The following is a 22,114-nucleotide window of genomic DNA, read 5'->3' as shown; positions in this document are numbered from 1 at the left end:
AACCAATCGTTTTGCTAGATAAGACCGTTCTGCCTCAGCTGGGATTGTTTAGAGCCCTTTATAGCTGCATTTAAACTGCATTTTGGAAGTTCAAACTCACGGGCACCATAATAGTATGAAGAGAAATCCTAAAATGTTTCTCTCAAAAAAACTATTTCTTTACGACTGAAGAAAGAAAGACATGAACATCTTGGATGACAAGGGGGTGAGTAAATTATCTGTACATTTTTGTTCTGGAAGTGAACTTCTCTTTTAAAACATTCTTTTTTAAGTAATATTTGCGAGAAAAATGAATGACCAGAATTTATTCACTAGAAGAATGTAAATGCACAACACTGTATTGAAAAAAAAAAAATAATAATAATAATAATTAGAAATGATTTTGATTACCATTTAATGAAACCATTAAAATAGAATCCAGAAAATTAATGGAAAACAGAATTTGGTAAAAGAACTAAACTAAATTTAATAGGGCCCCTAAAACAATTTTTGTTAAGCTTTTAATAAATTGCTGTTAAATTGTGTACGTTTCATTATTTTAATTAGACATGTTTTTGATTAATATTTTTTAACGTAACCATTAAAACAGAGTCTAGAAACTATTTTAATGGAAAAAAACGGAATACAGAAAAATTTAAACTGAAAAAAAAAAAAATGGAATTTGGGGGGGAGGGGGGATTCGGATTTCATAGGGCCCTACAAAGGGGAAGGGGGGAGGCAAGAAGAGCAAATGAGCAGAGAATGAGAGTGAGAGGAGACAAGAGGAAATGAGAAGAGATGTGAGGAGACTTTGAGAAGATTAGAGGCAATGAGACAAGGGGAGAACAGGTGAGATGAGTGGGGAAAAAAAGAAGAGAAGGAAGATTAAAAGTGAGAAGGGAAGAGAAAATGAGAAGAGGAGAGCAGAGATACTGTTGAGAAAATACGAATGATCTGAGCAAAAATGAGACAAAAGGAAGGAGATGAGATAAAGATGAGAAAGTAAACCAGTGGAGAAAAGACAGTAAGAGGAGACCGCTGAGAAAAGAAGAGAGAAGAAAATGAGAGGTTGAGACAAGTAGAGAATAAAAAGAGGGAAGTGGAGAGAATAAGGAAGAGCAGAATACTCCATCTGTGCATTCAGTCTTTCTGTAATTGCATTAGAATTTCAATGGTGCTTTTGAAAAGCACCGAGCAGGAGCAGCCCTCCAGATGAATCAGACGGCGCTGAACATTTAAAGTGAATCGCATGCGAGCTCAACATAAAGTAGCATTGATTAAACTTAATTAGGCTTTTGGTGGGCACTCAGACTACACTCTGTGTGTGTGTGTGTGCGCCGTCGCTTTTAAAAGGCACACAATGGATCAGTTCATCTGTAATGAAGAATATCGGCGCTGGCACTCGTGTTTGTTCGAGGGAGACGCCGAGATGAACCTTTGACACAGATAAAAGGAAGCGATAGTATTTTAGAGTCGTTCGTTTACACGAGTCTGTCTCGTCTTAAACAATACCGACGATTAGAGCACGAAAACCAAAATTAATTCCATTTCGGATGACCAGAGCTGAGGAGAACCAGCCGAGAAGACCGATGGGACGCCACTGGTTGTTTGAATTCACAGCTCACTGGGTTTGTTCGGATCCCCGGTGGAGTGTAATTGGTATAATTCGTTGGATTAATCAAAATGCGGAGGCCTAGAATTGGGAGGTGCTCCAGCGTGCCGCTCAGCAGAGCGTCTGGGATGCGGCCAGGAGGAATTAACTCCGCCGCAAAGCTCCGTCTCTCTTACGTAAAGTCTATTTTATTCATTTAAACCGATCTGCCTCTCGCACAGCGAGATTAGTCAGCACATCACACCTATGTGTGTTTTATGTGTAAACAACACAATACGATGTTTCCTCATAATCATCGCAAGTAACAAAAGCTCTGACGTATGAGAGGCCGAGCGAGATATTCATGTTCAGTCTGAGAGTTTTCTTGCAGTCTCTTATGAAGCACATTACTGACAGTGAGAGATCAGCGGTGTGAGAGATGGAAATGTGAGATCACTCGAGTGTCTTCAGCGCCGGTGTGTGTGTATGGGCTTTAAATGCCAGCTCTGTCAGGGATCACACTCTTTTCTTCACTGGAAGAGAAGACAGGAATAAATAAATAAATCTCTCACCGGTCCATTCCACACCGCCATTGGAGTTGCAACAGGCCTATGTTTCTCAAATCAGTGTTAAAAATTTAGGTTAAATATAATAAGTTAAATATCAATGTATTTATTACGTACAAAAGTGTAAATAAGAGATTCATTGCGCAGTATAGAGGGCTTTGTTGATTTATAATGTGAGATTGCGATGAACTAAAATGAGTGACAGCTTTGAATCAGCTTTGAAAGGGAGTTGTAAATGAGATATTAATTTAATACATCAGTTAAATAAACAAGTTAATAATAAGTGACTCACATTGTCTGACTAGAACACTTGCCTCTCTTTCGTCGTCAAAAATAGTGTGAAACAAGTCACAACTGAGCCTCTGCGCATCTCCTTTCAAACACAGCAGTGTTTTGTTTATGAATAAATGTGCGTTTTTAAACAAATCTAGTGAAGTGATTCAATTTCCCATTAATAAAGACAGTCACTTGCTTAATTCCTGAATGAATCAGCCGTTCGAACTAATCAAATGAATGATATGATTCAGTAATTAAATCAGTGACTTGACGCCACCTACTGGCAGATTTAGTTTCATTTTTAACGTATCTTTATACTTATTTCATTTAATATTTCTGTATTTAAAATTTTATATTTAAAACATTAATCTCAATATGAATATGAATTTGACTGCACTTTTGCCACCTCTGAGCCTCATTAAACATGAAAATACACCTACAAGCCACTTTTGTGTTCTTCTGTGCCACCTCTGTAGTACAAATTAATTTTGTTAATACTGATTTCATTTGATTGGTAACTTATTTTTATCCTACTTGTTCTTATTCTATTGTTTTAATTTAAAACAATTATTTAAACATTTTAAAAAGCTTAAATATATAATTTGTTAGAAATTTGACATAAAAAATGATATACATTTAATAAAGTTGGAAAATGCCATTACAAAGGTAATGCTACATTTTTAATGTATTTACTGTAATTTAACAAATTAATGCAATTTTGTTCAAAATATTAATCCAGGGTTTCATCTCACTGACTAGAAAGTAGGGGTGGGCATAGATTAATTTTTTTAATCTAGATTAATCTAGATTAAAATGGCTAATTTGAATTCTGCTGAAGGCATTCAGAATATGTGTGCTACCCAAATAATGACTAAAAGTAAGTCTTTGAGAATGGATCATAAAGCTCATAAAGCTGTTCTATGATAATTTGTTGATGAAAATAAATTATGTTCAATAAGATGTACTGTTTACTAACTAACTAACAATGAAATTATTTTTTCTACCTATTAGATTGTGTTTTTTTTAACGTCAACACCTACCCAACCCTAAATTTAGCCCTTACTGTAATAAAAAAAAACAGTATTATTGTTGTACAGTGTGATAAAAATATACATCTACGTATGTATATCTATGGTAGCCAGTGTTTCCACTACTTCTACGTTCATGTTACACCGTGCTTTTATTTTGACAGGTTGCCGTGAAGTTTCTGTGTATACAGTATGATATGATGCTAGTTTTCTCAAATGAAACGGTAAAAGTGACACTCACAGCAGTTTTGGAGATTGAGTTTATCTGTTCATGTGAGATGCAAATGCCAAAAATTACCGGGAGCGTCACGTGTGTTTCAGTATGCGTGTAGTAAAAGCTCGTCTCCGCAATGCATACATACAGCTAGGCAAACGGAACATACCGGATTCATATTAAAACGGTCTTTTTGCATTTCAGTTTTCACAGACACTAGTCCATATCGCGATTTGAATTAAGTGACAGACCAACATTTGATTTATGAATCCAAAAAACTACGAATTTACGTGGCATTTCGCTATAGTAGATTCGGTTTTTATGAATGGAGGACGACGCGACCCCGTCTGTGTTTTGGCGGAGGAGACGTAAACGCGCGACCATATTCTATAGTCTTCGGTATACATCCGCGTTAAACTATCAAGGTGAAAGTCATCATAGCTTGCGTAGTTTAGACCCAGCTCCCAACCCAAATTTGAGAATAGATTAACGGCGATATTTTTTTTATCGCACGATAAGAGTCTCACGTTAACGCAGCACGTTAACGCCGATAACGGCCCACCACTACTAGAAAGTTTTATTAGACTCTTTATTAAACTTTTTCGTCCATCACAAACCTGTTAGTTGGGACTGACGCTGCACAAACAGTGTTATTTTAAGATGTATGTGTTGTTCTGATCGATGCAGAAATCTGCAGATTAATAAATCTCCACACTCTTTATTTAGAGTTCTGGGCTGCTGAGATCAAAAATCACAGACAAATTGACAAATAAAGGGCTGGATTCTTCGGAGACAAATAAAGAAAACAAACAAACAAACCTGCAAGGATCCTGTCCTGAGATCCACACACACAAATATAGACACACACTGAGCACTCTGAGCTAAATTACAGCCAGGTGAAAACGCTGAACAAGACCAGAGCTGCACGCAGCCTCTCAGGTTCAACAATTAGCACTCAAGAGGGACATTTCTGCTAATTAATTCTGAATGTGTAATTAGTGAGAGAAACAGGGAATTTTGAAGAGGTGAGAGAGAGTGAGAGAGAGAGGTATGTGTTGAGTGCGTGTTTATGTATTATACAGCTAGCATTCTCTGGCTATGCATATAATACATAAAAATAGCAAGAGCTGGTTGAAATCACCAAACCATGTACAGGGGCCTATAATTTCTGTGATGTGAAAAACACAAGCGGAATCATGAAATCCAGTAATAAAAATGGAATTTGCTGTATAATGCAGAATGTTGCAGAAGTCGGCAAATTTTGGGTGAATAAATCAACAGTAGGTCAGTATACTTAAATCTAAATCATGAGATAGACTAGTGCATGTGAAAAAGACTATTTAAATATGAATCCTGCATGTTCTACGTGTCTCTGTGTGAATGAATGCCGCAGACATGCGGTTTTAATTTACTATACACATACTGAAGTGCGTCATGCCTCTGCTGTTTCACTATATGACGGCATTGTAATATATATTATATTAATATAAAAAAGTGTCATTAGACATTCTTTTTGATTACTAAAATAAATAGTAAATTATACCATTAAAATAGAAAGAAATGGAATCCTTAAAAATGAAAACAGAAAAAAAATGAATTTAGGAAAAAGTAAAAACTGATTACATAGGGCCCTATATACCGACTCAACCATCAATGTACCAATTTTTGGTACATTATAACTGTTCATGCAAAGTAACATCTGCTACGTACCCATGTATCCTCAGGCTAAGCACAAACTTTACTCTTTGGCACAACACAACCCCAAAAACAAAATAGCACTTAATTTTACCATTTATTCTCCCAATCCAAACAAACAAAGCATGCTGGGAACTAGAAATGAACTGCCAAGTTTCAGTTAATGCAACAAAAATGAATGCATTATCAATAAAAGGAATTAATTTAATTTCCATTTTACTGATGTAAGTGCAATGAATGTGCATTTTAAAACTGAATAAGCAAGCAAATCATTTTGTGTGTATAAAGTGCAAATGTTATATAAACAATCTTTTATCAAAGAATAATTATTGTATACTTTTTTAAAGAAATACTTTATTCAGCGAGGATGCATTAAAGTGGCCGTAAAGACTTTTATAATGTTATAAAATATTTCAATATTTTAAATAAAAGCTGTTCAGAGAATCCTAAAAAAGTTGCATGAACATATTTCAAGAATATTAAACAGCAGAATTGTTTTGAACATTAATAATAATAATAATAATAATAATAATAATAAAAAGAAGAAATGATGCTGCAAATGTGGCTGTTATCACAGGAATAAATGGCATTTTAAAATATATTTAAATAAAACAGATATTAAATCATATTAATATTACACAATATCACTGTTTTACTGTATTTTGATCAAATAAATACAGCCTCAGTTATCAGCAGATTTCCTCCCAAAAAAATTGCTGACCGGAAGTGTATTTAGCTGGGAGTTCAACCAAAATTGTTTGTACATTAAATAACACTGTGGCAATGCCTACTACTGCATAATTCAGTGAATTAAATAACTAAATTATCTTGTTTTATTATTTATTTTATTTTATTTGAAACTTGAACGCAAAGCAAAACCTACATTTCATAAGAAATGTAATTAAAAAATCTTACCAATAGTCCAAAGAGAGCTTCACATTATGAAAGCAGAGGAGTTAAATACTCAAACTAACAGTAAAAGCTACACTTAATATGAGACTACAGAGGCAATAACAGTGAATGGATTGCAGTAACGTCACACCATTAACCGCAGGCCTGTGAAATCATCCTAATACTCGTAAAAACTCTGTCTCCACCTCTTTTGTTTCAGATGGGCTTGTGTGTAAAAGCCCTAATCATCTCCTCTCCTGTTAACGAGGCTCTTCATTAGCCTGACCTGCTGACTTTCGCAGACACACACACATATATAAACACACACCCCGTTACCATGCCAACCACATGCTGTTGTCACTCTTGACTCTGGACATCTTTATCAGCTTCAGCAAGAAAGCTTTTGGCGCGGAGAGCCCTGCAATTGACGTCTTATCAGACCAATCCCTCCGTGTAAAAATAGAAACTGTGCATGTGTGTGTGTGCAAGATCTGCATCCATCTCTCCATGACATTCACACAGCACAGAAAAATCTCTCTGTGTGTAATGAGCCGTCGCTGGTGTGACAGAACAAGGCACACACACACACACACACGTGTTCAGATGTTAATGGTGATTTATGCTGTAAGGGCAGGTATTCATAAAAGCACATATTGGTCTTGTAGGTGGAATGTGTGTGTGTGTGCTGCTCAATCATTTTCAAATACGTCTACACAGCGTCTTTCCATTTGTTTGCTGCAAATAGCATGATGTCATTGTCCTAAATATTTCTATGTGTTTCATTATTTCGAAATCTAATTTGTGCAAAAATGGGTTGATTTCTCATTCCAAGTATGTGTAGGTTGATCATTAAGATACATTTTTTAACAACAGGATGTTTCTACTCATTTCAAAATGATAGATTCCATTTACACATACTTTAAATTCACACAAAGCTTTCTCCACAGTTCACAAAGACCATTTACAGAATCAAAGCTGCAAAAAATGCTTTAAAAATGGCTCAAAAACCTGTGATCACTTCAGATTTGTAGATTTTACAGTAGCAAACACAGCTTTATATTCAAAGGGTCACAGAGAGAAAGTAAAACAGTCCTGAAAAACTAAATCATGGCTCTTAGGACAGGAAAGCCCTTTATTAACTGAAAAAATAAAGGATAAAGCATTAAATATGATCCCTTTACAGTAACACTAAGAAAAAAACTCTGACATAAATCATTGAAGACAGTTTCACCATCCCTGAACACTAAAGGAATCAGATCTCCTACAGGTGAGCGGAACCTGCCCATGGCTGTAGATGTGTGTGTTTGTGTGTGACAGATCTGTTGAAGAGGAGGATGGAGAGGCAGGTCTTCATCCTTCAGTCCATCAAACAGCTCTTGACAGCTCTCTCTGGACAAAGAGAGAGAGAGAGTGTGTGTATGTGTGTGTTATATGTGAGTGTGTGTCTCTGATAAGGGCCAGTGGGCTGCTTTGTCCTCTAGAGATAAAAGACCTGAAATGAAATCTGAAGACTGAAAGGACGCTGGCCCGCCCCAAGAGCTTAGAGCGAGAGAGAAGGAGAAGGGGAAAGAGGAAATGGTCCACTAGAGAAAAAGAGAGAGAGAATGCGCAAGCATGTGAGAAAAAGGAAACGAGAACGTAAGACAGACTCAGGTACTTGTGGAGAGTTTCACAGCTTTTCAATGGTCTATTGAACGGCAGGGCCAGAGGCTTCCTGTTGAGTAGATCTGGATTAAACAACTGCTACATGAAGCACTCTCAAGCATAATGACAACACACACAAACAGCCTGATATTTACACTTCTCCAATGAAAAGACTGATGAAACGTTGACAGCAATTACATGCCAGGGTAATACCACAGAATTGTAATTTTAAACTAGGAAAGCAAAGCAAACTATGAGTGTAAATGTAAATACATGTTTCCAAAGGCTGAAAAAGTTGGAGTAACAATAACACAATTAATTTAGCTGCAAGCAGCAATTAAGAGGCCAAGCACAAAGGCGGCAAGATAAGTAATGCCAGCATGGCTGGAAGCATCAGACCAACTGCATCAATTAGTAATTAAAGACATATCACTGTGAACCAGTAAGTGTTGCTGTTGCCAAATTGATGTGATTGAAAGTTTGGTGTCAATACGTCACAGTTTTGCAGAGATACAGCCTCAGAGTCATTCTGGCATCACACATCAAATTTGTTGCAGCGCTGTAAGAAAACGGTCTTTCGACATGAAATCCATAACTTTTTGTCAACACAGTCTGAAGATGATCTGACTCGAATTTCATAAAATCAGACAGACAGTCTAGGAGAAGTTTGAAAAAGTTTTTAAAGAAAATCAAAATTGAGGATGGGTATTTCAGCCAACTATGGCAAAACTGATATCTATGTTCCCTGCAAGACCCATCAATTTCATTATTGATGGTTAATGGATGGTTTATCACTTTTGACCAATAGGTGGTGCTGTTGCCAAATTGATGTGGTGTGGTCAGTGTGTGGTGACAAAGGCACAATAAAGTTTGGTGTCAATATGTCAAAGCTTTGCAGAGATACAGCCTCAGACGCAGTTTGGAATCATTCCACAGAATTCGCTGATGCGTTGAACAACAACTGTTTTGTATATCGTCACGAAATCCATAACTTTGTGCCAGCACGGTCTGAAGATGATCCGAGTCAAATTTGGTGAAAATTGGATCAGCGGTCTATGGGGAGTTGAAAAGGTTTTTAACATAAATAAAAATGACGAACAGAAAGTTCATCTGACTATGACAAAATTGGTATCCTTCTTGGCATGACCCAAGAAATATATTGAGACTCAAAAGTTACTAGCATTTTTGGAAATTTCGTTAAGTTTTAAAACGTTGCTCGGAAACGTTTTGAGTGCCATCAGGGCATGGTGCCAAAGATACATTGATACGCCAATACGTCCCTAAAATATAGCATTTTAAGACAAAATTCAAAATGGCCATTGACAAAAATGGCTGACATAGAAAAATTGGGTGTGGTTCGACTCGGCATGCTGCATGAAATCTTAAGATTTTTGGCCAAACCATTCAGAAGTTATAAGCAAAATCTGCCAAAATCTGCCATCATCTCCTGACAACTAGGTGGGACTGCACCAAAACTGGCCAGGTTATGCTGATGATACACTGGGCAACTTTTTGACATTGGCAAATGTTGCCATCAACGGGCAGCCAGGTGTGATACAGGGCCCACAACTTATCTAAATTATCCAGATAGAAATGTATTACCCATGCTCAATGGTAAAGTGCCATTGGTCAAAAAAAGTTGCCCAATAAAATTGCTCAAAAGTTGCTCAGTGTATCATCAGCATTAGGGTGTGGTTATTATAAAACACTAGCAGTGCGTTCCAAACGGGATATAAGGGTACTTCGGAGTGAAAACAATCATGGCCGCCATATTGAAGTGTCGTCCCAAACCGAAGTGCTTAAAACTAGCCACTTCAAAGGGTCCTTCAGAATGAAGGATTTCGAAGGGTACAACTGATGGACACTTCGGGCTTCCATGACTCTTTGCACAGATTCTTCGCATGATGATGGTGCCTCTGTGTGGGCATGGAATGATGACACAGAAGGACACTTCAAGAAACGGTTGTTTGGTCCCCTACACCCTTCGAAGCTCTCACTTCTAAGGGTAAACCCTTTGAAAGGAATAGGGCATAAGGATGAGCCCTTCCGAATGGAACGCAGGGATAGTTTGGTCGCTGAAGCGACCACATCCATTTTTGCATACTCCACATCAATTTTGTGCGCACATTACTAAGACATGTTTGATAAAAGTAGGTTTTCCAAACTATTAAAAATTTTTAACCCCTTAAAATTTTTAATTTTAGTGTTCATTCGACTCGGCATGAGCCAAGGAATCAGAGGAAAAAAGAATTTTGCTTCTACGGGTCAAAATGGTACAAAAGTTATTAGCATAAACACGTGAAAATTTGGACAAGTAGTGGCGCTAGAGAGTTTGAGTTAGAGACTCCAAACTTGCTATGGTTAATGTTGAGACTGTCATCTATCTGTGTCCCAAATTTCATAACTTTCCCACAAACAGTCTATGGGCTGCCTCAAAAGTGGAAGATAGCATGTTATATATAGAGAGTGAGAGAATTATATGCAAGACAGATTGATAGAATGATAGAACAACTGATAGATAAATGATAAACAGATACACAGTACAGAGAATGATAGAATAATAGAGAGAATGACAGAACAATATAGAAAGAGAAAACAACAGACATAGACAGATAAACAGATAGATAGATATTCTACAGAAGGAGAATGATGGATAGAAAATATAAAAGATGATAGATACTGCACAGAGAATGTTGGTACAATACAGAGAAAATAATATTTATAGAGAGATAGATAAAGAGAACAATATATAAAGAGATAGAGAGAGAGAAAATGACAAAGAGAACAATAGAGGGATATATAGGAAGACGGATCAATATATACCAGTAAGTGAGTGCTTGTGTTTATGTCTATTGTTTTCAGGTGTGATGTTTCTCACTATGCGCATGAGAAATGAGTCATTCTACAGCCACACGCACAAAGGAAGGAAAATGAATTGCAAAGGAATGGATGGATAGAGAGAGAAATGAGAACAAAGGAGCTGAGCAGAAAAGACAAAAAATGGTTTTGTACAGGGACAGAGAAGAGATGTGACATTTACAGAAATAAAAGATGAAACCGGGATGAGGAAAGAGAGTCTCCTGGGAACACTTCACTAGAAGATACAAGGGGTGGAGCGCTTTGGGGAAAAAGTGTTACGAAGAGAGAAAAAGAGAATATTGTGTGTGCGCTTGTGTGTTAAGGTAGATATATATAAAGATAGTTATAAAAGCTGTTCCTTCAACTCTGACAGCAGTGAACAGCCCAACAACCGAGACCTCCCCACTTTCAAAGACCTCTTCCTCTCCGTTCTCACATCACACACGGGTATCAAAGAGTCTCTGTGATCTGCCGTGATTCCTGCCACAATGAGAGAGACAGAGGGTGGGAACGCTCATAAAAAGAGATGGGTGGACGAATACACTGACTCCTGAACACATGGTAAAACATGCCCAGATCAGCTTATGAGACAAACTAGCTGATCTTCTTCACCTGAGCAAAGAACCTCATTCAATACTCATGAGAGTCTCCGCCTCTCCGTCACACATTCAAGCCACTTAATAGCGGCTGTGACTCAATTTCGCTTTGCGAAATATGATTGATTTTCTCTGAATCACTCTTACATGAAAAACAGACGAGTGGAGAGTATCCTCGTCAAAATGTAAATGACACCAAAGGGGATCCCAGAGACTACACACGCATATATAAGGCCTGTGAGCCCGTCAATCTAATTCAAACCCCTGACAAGCGTGCGACAGAAGCAATCGCGCAAGAGAAACCAGATTCACGTTCGGCTCAATTAGCGGCGCGTCACCATCGCCATGCCAACAGCAATCACTGCGCCGATCAGAGATAAAATGTTAGAATGACTGACAGCCTGTCATCTCCGCTCATCTTTGCAAAATATTACTGTTATCAACAACAGAGAGAGTTTTAACTCTCTTTCAAAGAGTCGTATGAGTTAGTTTGAAGCCGCAATTATGGATCCAGAATTAGATTCCTAGGCAAATCAAGCCTGTTAAACGTTAAATCCAAGTATCTAAGTGAGAAAATCTGTTAGTTAGCGATAGTCTGGCGGCTCCGAGCAGCAAGGCAGAGCTTTACTTGATGGAGTGAGCCAAACTCCTGACGTTTGGATCTGATCGAAATTGTCTGTCAGAGTTCAGGTCCAGATGAGCTGATGAGTGCTGTCCAATCCTCCTGATTCACATTCATCTGACACGTCTGTCTAGCTGAAGACCTCAGCGATCCAGCTCTCTTAGAACTGCTCAGAGATTTACAGCTCCACTTGTGGGATTGAGATGTAAGTTAAACATTCATTTATTGTTCTAAGACAGATAAAATAATTTTTGACTAGACAAACGAGAGACAATGTGTTCAGCATGCATACATAAGATTTTAGTGAGACAGAAAACATGGATGGAGTTGTAGAATCCAGTCGTAAATAATAGCAAATCAATAAATAACTCAAAAGTAGGTTGATACACTTAAATCAAAACGCGATATGGACTAGTGGCTGTGAAAATTAAGCTTCAAAAATACTATTTAAATATGAATCCTGTATGTTGTTTTCTTTTGAGAAAAACTAGTCATATCATATACAAATAGAAACTTAAAGGTGTTGACAGCAACTTGTCAAAATAAAGTTCGGTTTAACTTGGAGAAACTGTGACAGAATGTAATTATACTACTACTACTAACAATAAAATTATTATTAAAACATTATTTTAAAGGAATATTTACCAGAAAAATTATTTACCAGAAAAATGTAAATACACACAGCATTTCTCAAAAAAAGGAATAATATAATGAGACACCATTTTTTAAATAAAATTTACTAATTAGAGATGCTTTTGATTATTAAAATTTAATGAAACCATTACAGTGGAATCCAGTCAAAAGAATTTTAGTCTTTAATCTTTTTGATCTTTTTTAACTCTTTCATGAAGCCTGCATTTATTTGATCCAAAGTAAAGCAAAACAGTAATATTGTTTAATATTTAATATATGCTTAATATTTTTACTATTCACTATTGAAAATAACTCTTTTCTATTTGGATATATTTTAAAATGTAACTGATTCCTGTGATTTCAAAGCTCACATGAAAAATGATTATTATGGTGATGTTAAAAAAAAGCGGAATTTTTTTCAGGTTTGTCTGATGAATAGAAAGTTTAGAAGAACAGCGTTTATCTGACACAGAAGTCTTTTGTAACATTATAAAATGTCTTTATTATCACAAAATGTTTTTATCAGCATCCTAAATAAAAGTATTCATTTATTTAATTTATTTCTAAAAAAAAGTTGTACTGCCCTTCAAACTGTTAAATGGTATAGTGTATAATGTTACAAAAGCTTTTTATTTCAGATAAATGCTAATCTTTGGATCTTTCTATTCATCAAAGAACCCTGAAAAAAAAAATGTACTCAACTGTTTTAAATATTGATAATAATAAAAAGTTTCTTGAACAGCAAATCAGCATATTAGAATGATTTCTGAAAGACTGGGATAATGATGCTGAAAATTTAGTTTTGATCACAGGAATAAATTATTTTAAAAATATTCAAATAGAAAGCAGTTATTTTAAATGGTAAAAACATTTCACAATATTACTGCTTTTGCTGTATTTTGGATCAAATAAATGCAGGCTTGGTGAGCAGAAGAGAACATTAAAAATCTTACTGTTCAAAAACTTTTGACTGGTATTAATGCATTTATTAAATATTCATAATATATTAAATTTAATTCCCAAATTCTAAATTGCTTATATAAAAATGCATTAGTAAACGGTTATTTTTCTGAGGCAAAGCAGCAATTCCAAATCTATTGCCAGCCCTAGTTAAAACTGCTAAATATATTTAATTTTCATATTTCTGGTTGACTTCCATTTATGTGGTATTTTGGCATGACTTAAAGTACAATACTGCCAAAGAAGTCAAGAAATCAGATGCTGACAGGAGGTGTGTAGCTTCCCTCTCTTGGCTGCTGAAGGGAAACAGCTGTTAGTGATGCTCACTGCATTAGAAATTTATAAGATTCGCCGTGAAAAGCTGCCAGCACTTGTTTAATAAGAAAACAGTTCCCCGCAGACTAAATGCACATTTCCACTGCCTAATATTTACAGACTCCTTGATCAACAGACGGACAATAGGTTTGCACTCAAAACAGACAAACACTATTTATAATTGGGCAGCTGTGTAGACCTGGACGATGTCACGACCGCTGTCCCTCCCAATGCTGAGGCCGTCCGCTTTAGTAGAGAGAGAAACCTTTCAGAGGACAATCTGTGATCTAAGAGCCACTGTCTTTTCCAAATACAGGTCCAGCTCATGCTGAAGAATAACAGAGCAGGAAGAGGAATCTTTTCCTTTTGAGCAAACATTCCAGGCTGCATTGTGAAATTCAACGCAATAACATCGAGAAAATAGGAGCAGATTTCCTGGATGTGTCAAAAACATCTCAAAATACAGCAGCGCTGGGTTATCAAGGTTAACTTACACTAACGTAACCCAGGTTGCATACGTGTAGATCAACACATAGCTGGACATTTCATTTGTGTCTGTTAATATAATGTATTTTCTCCCAAGTACAAGTAAAGTAAATCTTTCTGATGGCATATCTGGATTTCAGCAGACAGGGATTTGATAGGGCATATTGGACGGGTCAGTAAGCTATTAGAAGATATAGCACACACATTCAGAATAAGCCGGCAATGTAATATGTTTGCACAAGGATCTATTTGATAAACCGAACACACTGTGGACTCAGCATTTCTCAACGCTGGCCTCAATCTGGGAGAGTTTAACCTGTGTTAAGGTCCCTGATTCCCACCCACAAGTCTGTATATTTACAGCATATACATTAGCTGCAGGAGATTAAAAGGTCAAAGGTCGCATACGATGACAACTGAGAGGCAGTATTTTCATTTCCAGGAGAGATGACGGGCTCCCGACACAGCTCGTCTGCCTCTCTTCCTGTCAGATCTCTCCTACATCCAGCTCAATTGTAACTGGAGCTCCACAGGAACTGGTTAGGGATACAAAACATACTTCATGCTGATGCAAAGCTGACTAAAGTCTGCTTTTCTCTCATCTGTTTCAGGGTATATATACAGACCCTGAAACAGAAATGAGCATGCTTCAGAAACCATGCCTTACTTACTCTCTCTCTCTCTCTCACACACACACACACACACACACACACACACACACACACACACACACACACACACACACACACACACACACACACACATATATACTGTACATCTATCAATTTCAAGGTCACTGCTGTTATCCTAAGCAGTGTTTTAAAGCACATTTTATAAACTAATTGTATTCTGAAGCACAGTATAAAAAAACTTCAATTAGATATTTGAAAAAGAACTCTGATCTAGAGAAGACTTACAAATACCTCCAAGTTATTGATGTTAATCTGGCATATGACAAATTTAACTGGCAGCATTCCTCTAATTTTTACTGAGAACCCTGCAACAGGAGGTTGTCCAGATGAAGGCCAAAGAGACCCTTTCACCCATTGCAAGAGAAGCTGTTCAATCCAAATCTGTGATTTCTCTAATATTGCAGGTTTACAATGACACTAATTTATTCAAGTTCCCCAAAAAGGCTGGTCATCCACGTAATACAAAATCACGAGAAGACAGGATAATGCGGAGACTCTCAATGGGGAATTGGTTCAACACTGCAGCTGGAACTGCTTGACATTTCAGTGCTTGGCATGTTTAAGCGAAGTCAGACTGAAAGTAAACTTTGCAGTGACCAAGCCTCTCATCAGTAGAAAGAATCAAAAGACTAAGCTCACCTTTGCTGAGGAGCATGCTGTGTGGAGAGAGGAGAACTGGTCCGAAGTTCACTTTAGTAATGAGAGCAAGTATAATTTGGGTCTGATGGGAAACATTTTGTTCGGTGTCAAACTGGGGAAAGACTGAAGCCCAAGTACATAAAGAAGTCAGTGAAAGGTGGAGGAGGAAGTGCCTTCAGCAGAAGTTTGGTATTCTTATACAGCTACATGGCAGAATGAATGCAAATGTTTAACAGAACCTCCTTCAGCAACATGCAGTTCCTTTCCTGCAAGCATCTCCCAATCAGTCTGCAATTTTCATGCAAGACAATGCCCCGTTGCATGGCAAAATGGCTAAAAAAATGTCCTTGAAGCTTAGAACATTGAAATAATTAAATGGCTGGTCCAGAGTCCTGATCTAAACCCCATTGAAAATCTCTGGAAAATCCTTGCTGACAAAGCTATGGCTAAGAAACCCACTACAATTACCAAACTATGGAAGAGAGTGGAAGGAGAGTGGACCAAGATCACACCAGCTCACTGTGAGATGCTAGTGACACTCAAAGCAAGGGCCTCTACACTTCCTACTACATTTAGACAGCGATAACCCTTCGGAATTGTAGTTGTAATCTAGTTGTTTTGATTTAGTTTTCCAAAAAAATAAAGGTTTTTGTTAGTAGAACAGTGGTATTCTTTTTAATAATTCTTTATTAATATTTAAATAATCATCTATATATTTTTTCTTTAGGAACAAAATATTTGTAACTTTTAATTTGGCAACATTTAATTTTCTATAGCTTTTTCCCCCAAAAAGCTGATATTTAATATTAATTAACATTTTAATAGTTTAATTACTTTTGAGTAATAATAATTTAAATAAACAAAATATTTTAATGAACATGGTTTATTTTATTTTATTTGGTTTGTTTAATTCCAAACAGAGAGGCATTGCCAGTTTTATATGTGGGTTTTATTATTACCTTAAAGGTGGAAAAAGGTTTTTCCAAGTTTGAACTCAATTTTTACATCTCAAAACATCTGCACTTTTAACAGGAGTGTGTAGAGTAAGAGAGATGAAGAAAGAAAAAGAAAGTGTTTCTAGTAAATGACACAGCTGAAAACATCCTGCTCTTGATTGTGAATCTGACCATCTTGTTCTCTACAATCAGTCTGAATGAAAGCAGAATATCAATGACAACTAACAAAGCACTCATGCACAAATAAATACTGTAATATGCCACAAAGTTATCAGACTCAAACAGACAGCCACATACGCACACACCCAGGCTGGGGACTGTGTCGAGTCCAGGGAACGCCGATCCAGGTAAGGAGATTACAGACGCACACAATACCACCTTCTGTTCGTCTTCCAGGAACAATCCGGTTCTCTGGAGCATCCAGGAAACACACACAAAACAAAACCTCGTCCACGGCCAAAAATTCCTAACTCAGCCCAACACCTGCTCGTCTCTCTCTCCCTTTCTTTTCTCGATGCCGCTCAACAATAAAAGTCATAATTCATGCTCTCTGTTGATCAAACCGAGACGCTGTTACTTTTACTTACATCATTTGAAAATCACAAAGTTCCAGCTGTAATCAGACGCTCATTCGGAAGCCTGTTGAGCAGGACCATCAGCATCCGTGACGTTACACCAGCTTTCATCATCCCGGCAGACTTTTATATTCAGGGAAATTGGGTGAGCAAAAGCAGCAGAACTTCTGCCATGGGAATTACAGGTGTGACTACGCTACTGCGTCTTTTATTGCGATGAGAAAAGAGGAAAAATGTGCCTGAGACAGACGAACAAATGTGGTAGCGATGTAAAGGAAACGTTAATGTGTGTAGCATTTAATGCAGAATGATAGGAACGGGGTTTTCTCCATCAGCACCGCTTTAAAACTGTCCTCCTACATGCACAGTCGAAATAAAAACCTAGACTAAACCCACCTCTCGCCAACATCACGTCAAAACCACCTTCTGACAGACGCTAACAGGGTGTTTGACAGGGAAATGAGGGTTTGGATTACACAAGTGTTTTAGATGCCACTCTCAAATATGTGAATTACTGCGGTAAACAGTGGAGCAGAGAGACACGCTGCCTTCAAATCCTTTTGGGAACTCCTTACTTAACAGTTTGGAAACAATTACGTGATATGCAATCAAATGATTTTGGTCCTCTATCTCTCCGTCAAACATTATACTGAAACTCTGACAGTATTTCAGAGAAAAACTCAACAACCCAAACATTCATTGTTTCACAAAGTCAACTATATCATATAGAATTTTAAAAATAACGTGCTGTAAAGTTAGTTTGTATGACGGCATGATATTGCGAACGCAGTGTGTGTTCTGGCAAAGCGAGGGCTGTATGGCCTTTGGGTATTCACTGTAACGGCACACAAACGGCTCACAAAAGCAACCAGCAGAGCCCTGATGAAAATCACACCATTACATCTGTAATTAACAGCATGAAATCCTGCCACAAAACCCCTTCAATGTCTGAATAACATCCCTGATCCGTGCGCCCACAGGAGAGCCAATGCACGTTCCCACAATGCACTGGGGCAGCAGGACTGATGGAGCTTTGGAGCTCAATTTCCAACACAATCATCCTCATTTCAGCCTGAAAATGCCAGAGAGATTCTGCTGCAGTCTCTTTAGTGAAAGGAGAGAGAGAGTAAGAGAGAGAGAGAGAGGGAAAGAGCAGGAGAAAGAATGGAGGCGGACAAAGAGCGTCTTTTAACAGCAGTTTAACAGTCACCTGGAGGGCATGAAGGACACGAGAGAGAATAGAGACAGTAGTGTGAAAGAACGCGCGTGTGAGGGATATGCAGTCCTGCAATCTAAAAATCACACACATTTACTCGTTCTATACATCACTCTCTTTATTGCTCTTTGAAATGTTCTGTACTGCACATCTCCCTTTCTTAAGTAAACAGATTATTTTATTTTATTTTTCACCATGCTTCACTGGCTGACACAAGGCATAGTGCACCATAAATGCTTGTATTCGCAATGGTTACAATTTAAAAACTCGTCAACTCAACCCACATTTTGTGGGTGATATCTACTGTATGTACAGTACCATGAGTGGAAGTGAGGTTTTTTTAATCGGCATAGCAATACAATAATAAATTAACAAAGAAAAGACATTTAATAAACACTTAAGACTTACACTACCATTCAATAGTTTAGGGTTAGTATTTTTTTTTTCTTTTTAAAAGAAAACACTTTTTCAGCAAGCATGTATTAAATTGATCAAAAGTGACAGTAAAGACATTTGTAATATTACAGAAGATTTTGTAATTCAAATCAATTGTCTTTTGAATTCTTTTGAATTTTATACTCAGAGAATGAAACGCACGTAAGAAACATATCACAGGTAAAATATGAGGCAGCCCAACTGTTAGACATTAAATATTAGAAACGTTTTTTAACACCAAATCAGCATATTAGAATGATTTCTGAAGGATCATGTGACAATAAAGACTAGAGTAATGATAATTCCTGCCATCACAGGAATACATTAGATTTTAAAATACGTTAAAACAGAAGATAGTTATTTTAAATTGCAAAGATATTTCACAATATCACTGTTTTTACTGTATTTTTGATCAAATAAATGCAGCTTTGGTAAGCAAAAGAGACCCAAAAACACTCAAAATTTTGAATGGAAGTGTACAAAATATAATTCATATGGAACAATTATACCAAGATCACCACAAAAAGTCTCTCACACAGCTGTGTGCATCATGTACAACATTAGAGGATATTCACATGCATATTTTGCATTATTACATAAAGAAATGTAATGGTCTTACCTCTATGTCTGTTTGTAGTTTTGTCAAACATTAGCATGGCATCCTCTACCTGTAAAACACAACAAACCCTCATGAGACAACATAAGTGTATGAAAAGAAGTAAAAAAAAAAAAAACTTTTAACAATAGTAAAGTCATTTGAAGTGTTTGTACGATTACCTAACCCTAATTATTATACAAGCTCAACATGTGTAAAACATGCAGTACAAACATTAGCCACCAGATCAATAAGAAGATGATGTCAACCAGCACCTTTTTATAACGAACACTTCCGTCATGACAAATGTACTTCCGCCATTAAGTTTCTGTGAAGTATTTTAGTTTTATTGGTCAACAGGACAAACGCATGACCAGAAACCTTTGTATGACGCAGGCAGATTCTTAAAAGAAAACACACAGAATCCTGCAGAGTCCAGAGTAATTTGCCCTTCATGACTCACACACGAGAAAGAGAGGGAGAGAGAGAGAGAGGCAGAGTCAGTCTCAGGGGGAGACAAAGCGGTCCATGTGTCCGTGCACTGCCTGCCTCCTGGATACGGTCGCTAGGTAACATGAGGAGTTGTCTGAGTGTAAGAGACAGACTGTCCAGCACAGCGGGGCACCCCAGTATGAGGCCGGTGGCTAGAAACACACACACACACACACACACACACACACACGTCGTGGTGTGGCTTTAATAGAGTGGTATTAAAATATCATAGCAGCAGGAGTCAAACCTGCACCGCCCACATGAGCCCCACAGCCAACCAGTACACACATTCAAATAAACCTACTGTACAATACAGCGCTCCTACCTGGAGCAACATGGGGTTAAACACTCTGATCATGGACACAATGAGAACAGACATTTCTCTGAGAATATGGGTTAATAGCTGCAAGCAAACCTGAGACTGCTGCACTTAGTGCAAACCAGATCGGACAACAGCAGACCAGACCATTTCATACCTACTATACCAGTCCAGTCTAGTCTATTACATATAATATCACAGACATCATATATCAGACTAGACCACATCATACCAGACCACATCCTACTCTTCTATACCAAGTAAAGTCTAGTCTATTACATATTATAATCACACACACAACATATATCAGACCAGACCACATCAGTCCAGACCAAACCGACTACATCATACCCTACTATACCAAGTAAAGTCTAGTCTATTACATATCATAAACGTATATCAGACCACACCAGACCAAACCAAACCAAACCACATCATACCCTACTTTACCAGGTAAAGTCTAGTCTATTACATATCATATCACACACAACATATATCAGACCAGACCACATCACACCCTATTATTACAGTCTAGTCTATTACATATATCACACACATCATATATCAGACCAGACCACATTAGACCAGACCCAACCCTATCATACCCTACTACACCAGACTAGTGTAGTCTATTATATACCTTATCACTCATATCATATATCAAACCAGACCACACCAGAACAGAACAAACCGGACCATATCATACCCTAATGTACCAGTCCAGTCTAGTCTATTACATATCATATCACACTCATCATATATCAAACTAGACATCAGACCAGTAAAAACGATATCATACCCTACTATACCAGTTCAGTCTAGTCGATTACATATCATACTAATATTGGCATAATTCTTTCGGTGTTCGGCCTTGGTTTCCTCTTTTCCGGTTTTCGGTTTCGGCCAAAGAATTTTCATTTAGATGCATCCCTAGACCAGACCACATCAGACCAGATCAAACCAGACTACATCATACGCTACTGTACCAGTCCAGTCTAGCCTATTACATATCATATCATATCACACTCATCATATATCAGACCTGACAAAACCAGACTACATCATACCCTACTATACTAGTTCAGTCTAGTCTATTTCATATACCACACACACCATATGTCAGACCAGATCAAACCAGACTACATCATACCCAACTGTACAAGTCCAGTCTAGTCCATTACATACCATATCAAACTCATCATATATCAGCACAGGCCACATCAAACCAGAACAAATCAGACTACATCATACCCTACTGTACCAGTCCAGTCTAGTCAATTACATATCATATCACACACATCATATGTCAGACCAGACCACATCAGACCAGACCATTTCATATCCTACTATACCAGTTTAGTCTAGTCTATTACATATCATATCACGCATATCCTATATCAGACCAGACCACATCATACCCTATTATTACCAAGTCTAGTCTAATTTATTACATATTATATCACACATATTCTATATCAGACCAGACCACATCAGACCAGACCAAACCAGACCACATCATACTCTACTATAAAAAGTCCAATCTAGTCTACTATATATCATATCAGACCAGGCCAAAATCATACTATACTATGCAGTATATTCTATGACATATTATATAATATACATCATATATCAGACCACACCACATCAGACCATACCAAGGTTATTATAGTTAACGAAAACTAATGAAAAAACTAAAACTAGAATTGAAAAAGCATTTTCGTTAACTGAAATAAAAATAAAAACGAGAGTTTAAAAAAAAACGAAAACTAACAAACTGTTTTGTGTGTATACAAAACGAACTTTAACTAATATTATAGCAAAAACGTCCTTCGTTTTT

At 37.2% G+C, this 22,114-nt stretch overlaps 1 protein-coding gene across 1 annotated transcript in view; it reads right to left on the bottom strand.

Moving 5' to 3' along the window:
* msi2a (musashi RNA-binding protein 2a) overlaps window positions 1-22,114 on the bottom strand; it is a 185,755-nt gene that overhangs the window by 55,686 nt on the left and 107,955 nt on the right. Inside the window, exon 7 of the mRNA XM_073829218.1 lies at window positions 19,465-19,536. Within this exon, the coding sequence (XP_073685319.1) occupies window positions 19,465-19,536 (72 nt within the window). The remainder of the gene's footprint in view (window positions 1-19,464; window positions 19,537-22,114) is intronic.

The sequence above is a fragment of the Garra rufa genome, chromosome 23, assembly GCF_049309525.1.
Source record: "Garra rufa chromosome 23, GarRuf1.0, whole genome shotgun sequence".
NCBI classification, from domain to species: Eukaryota; Metazoa; Chordata; class Actinopteri; order Cypriniformes; family Cyprinidae; genus Garra; species Garra rufa.
The sequence above is the reverse complement of the archived record's forward strand: the minus strand, read 5'-3'. Positions and strand labels throughout refer to the sequence as shown.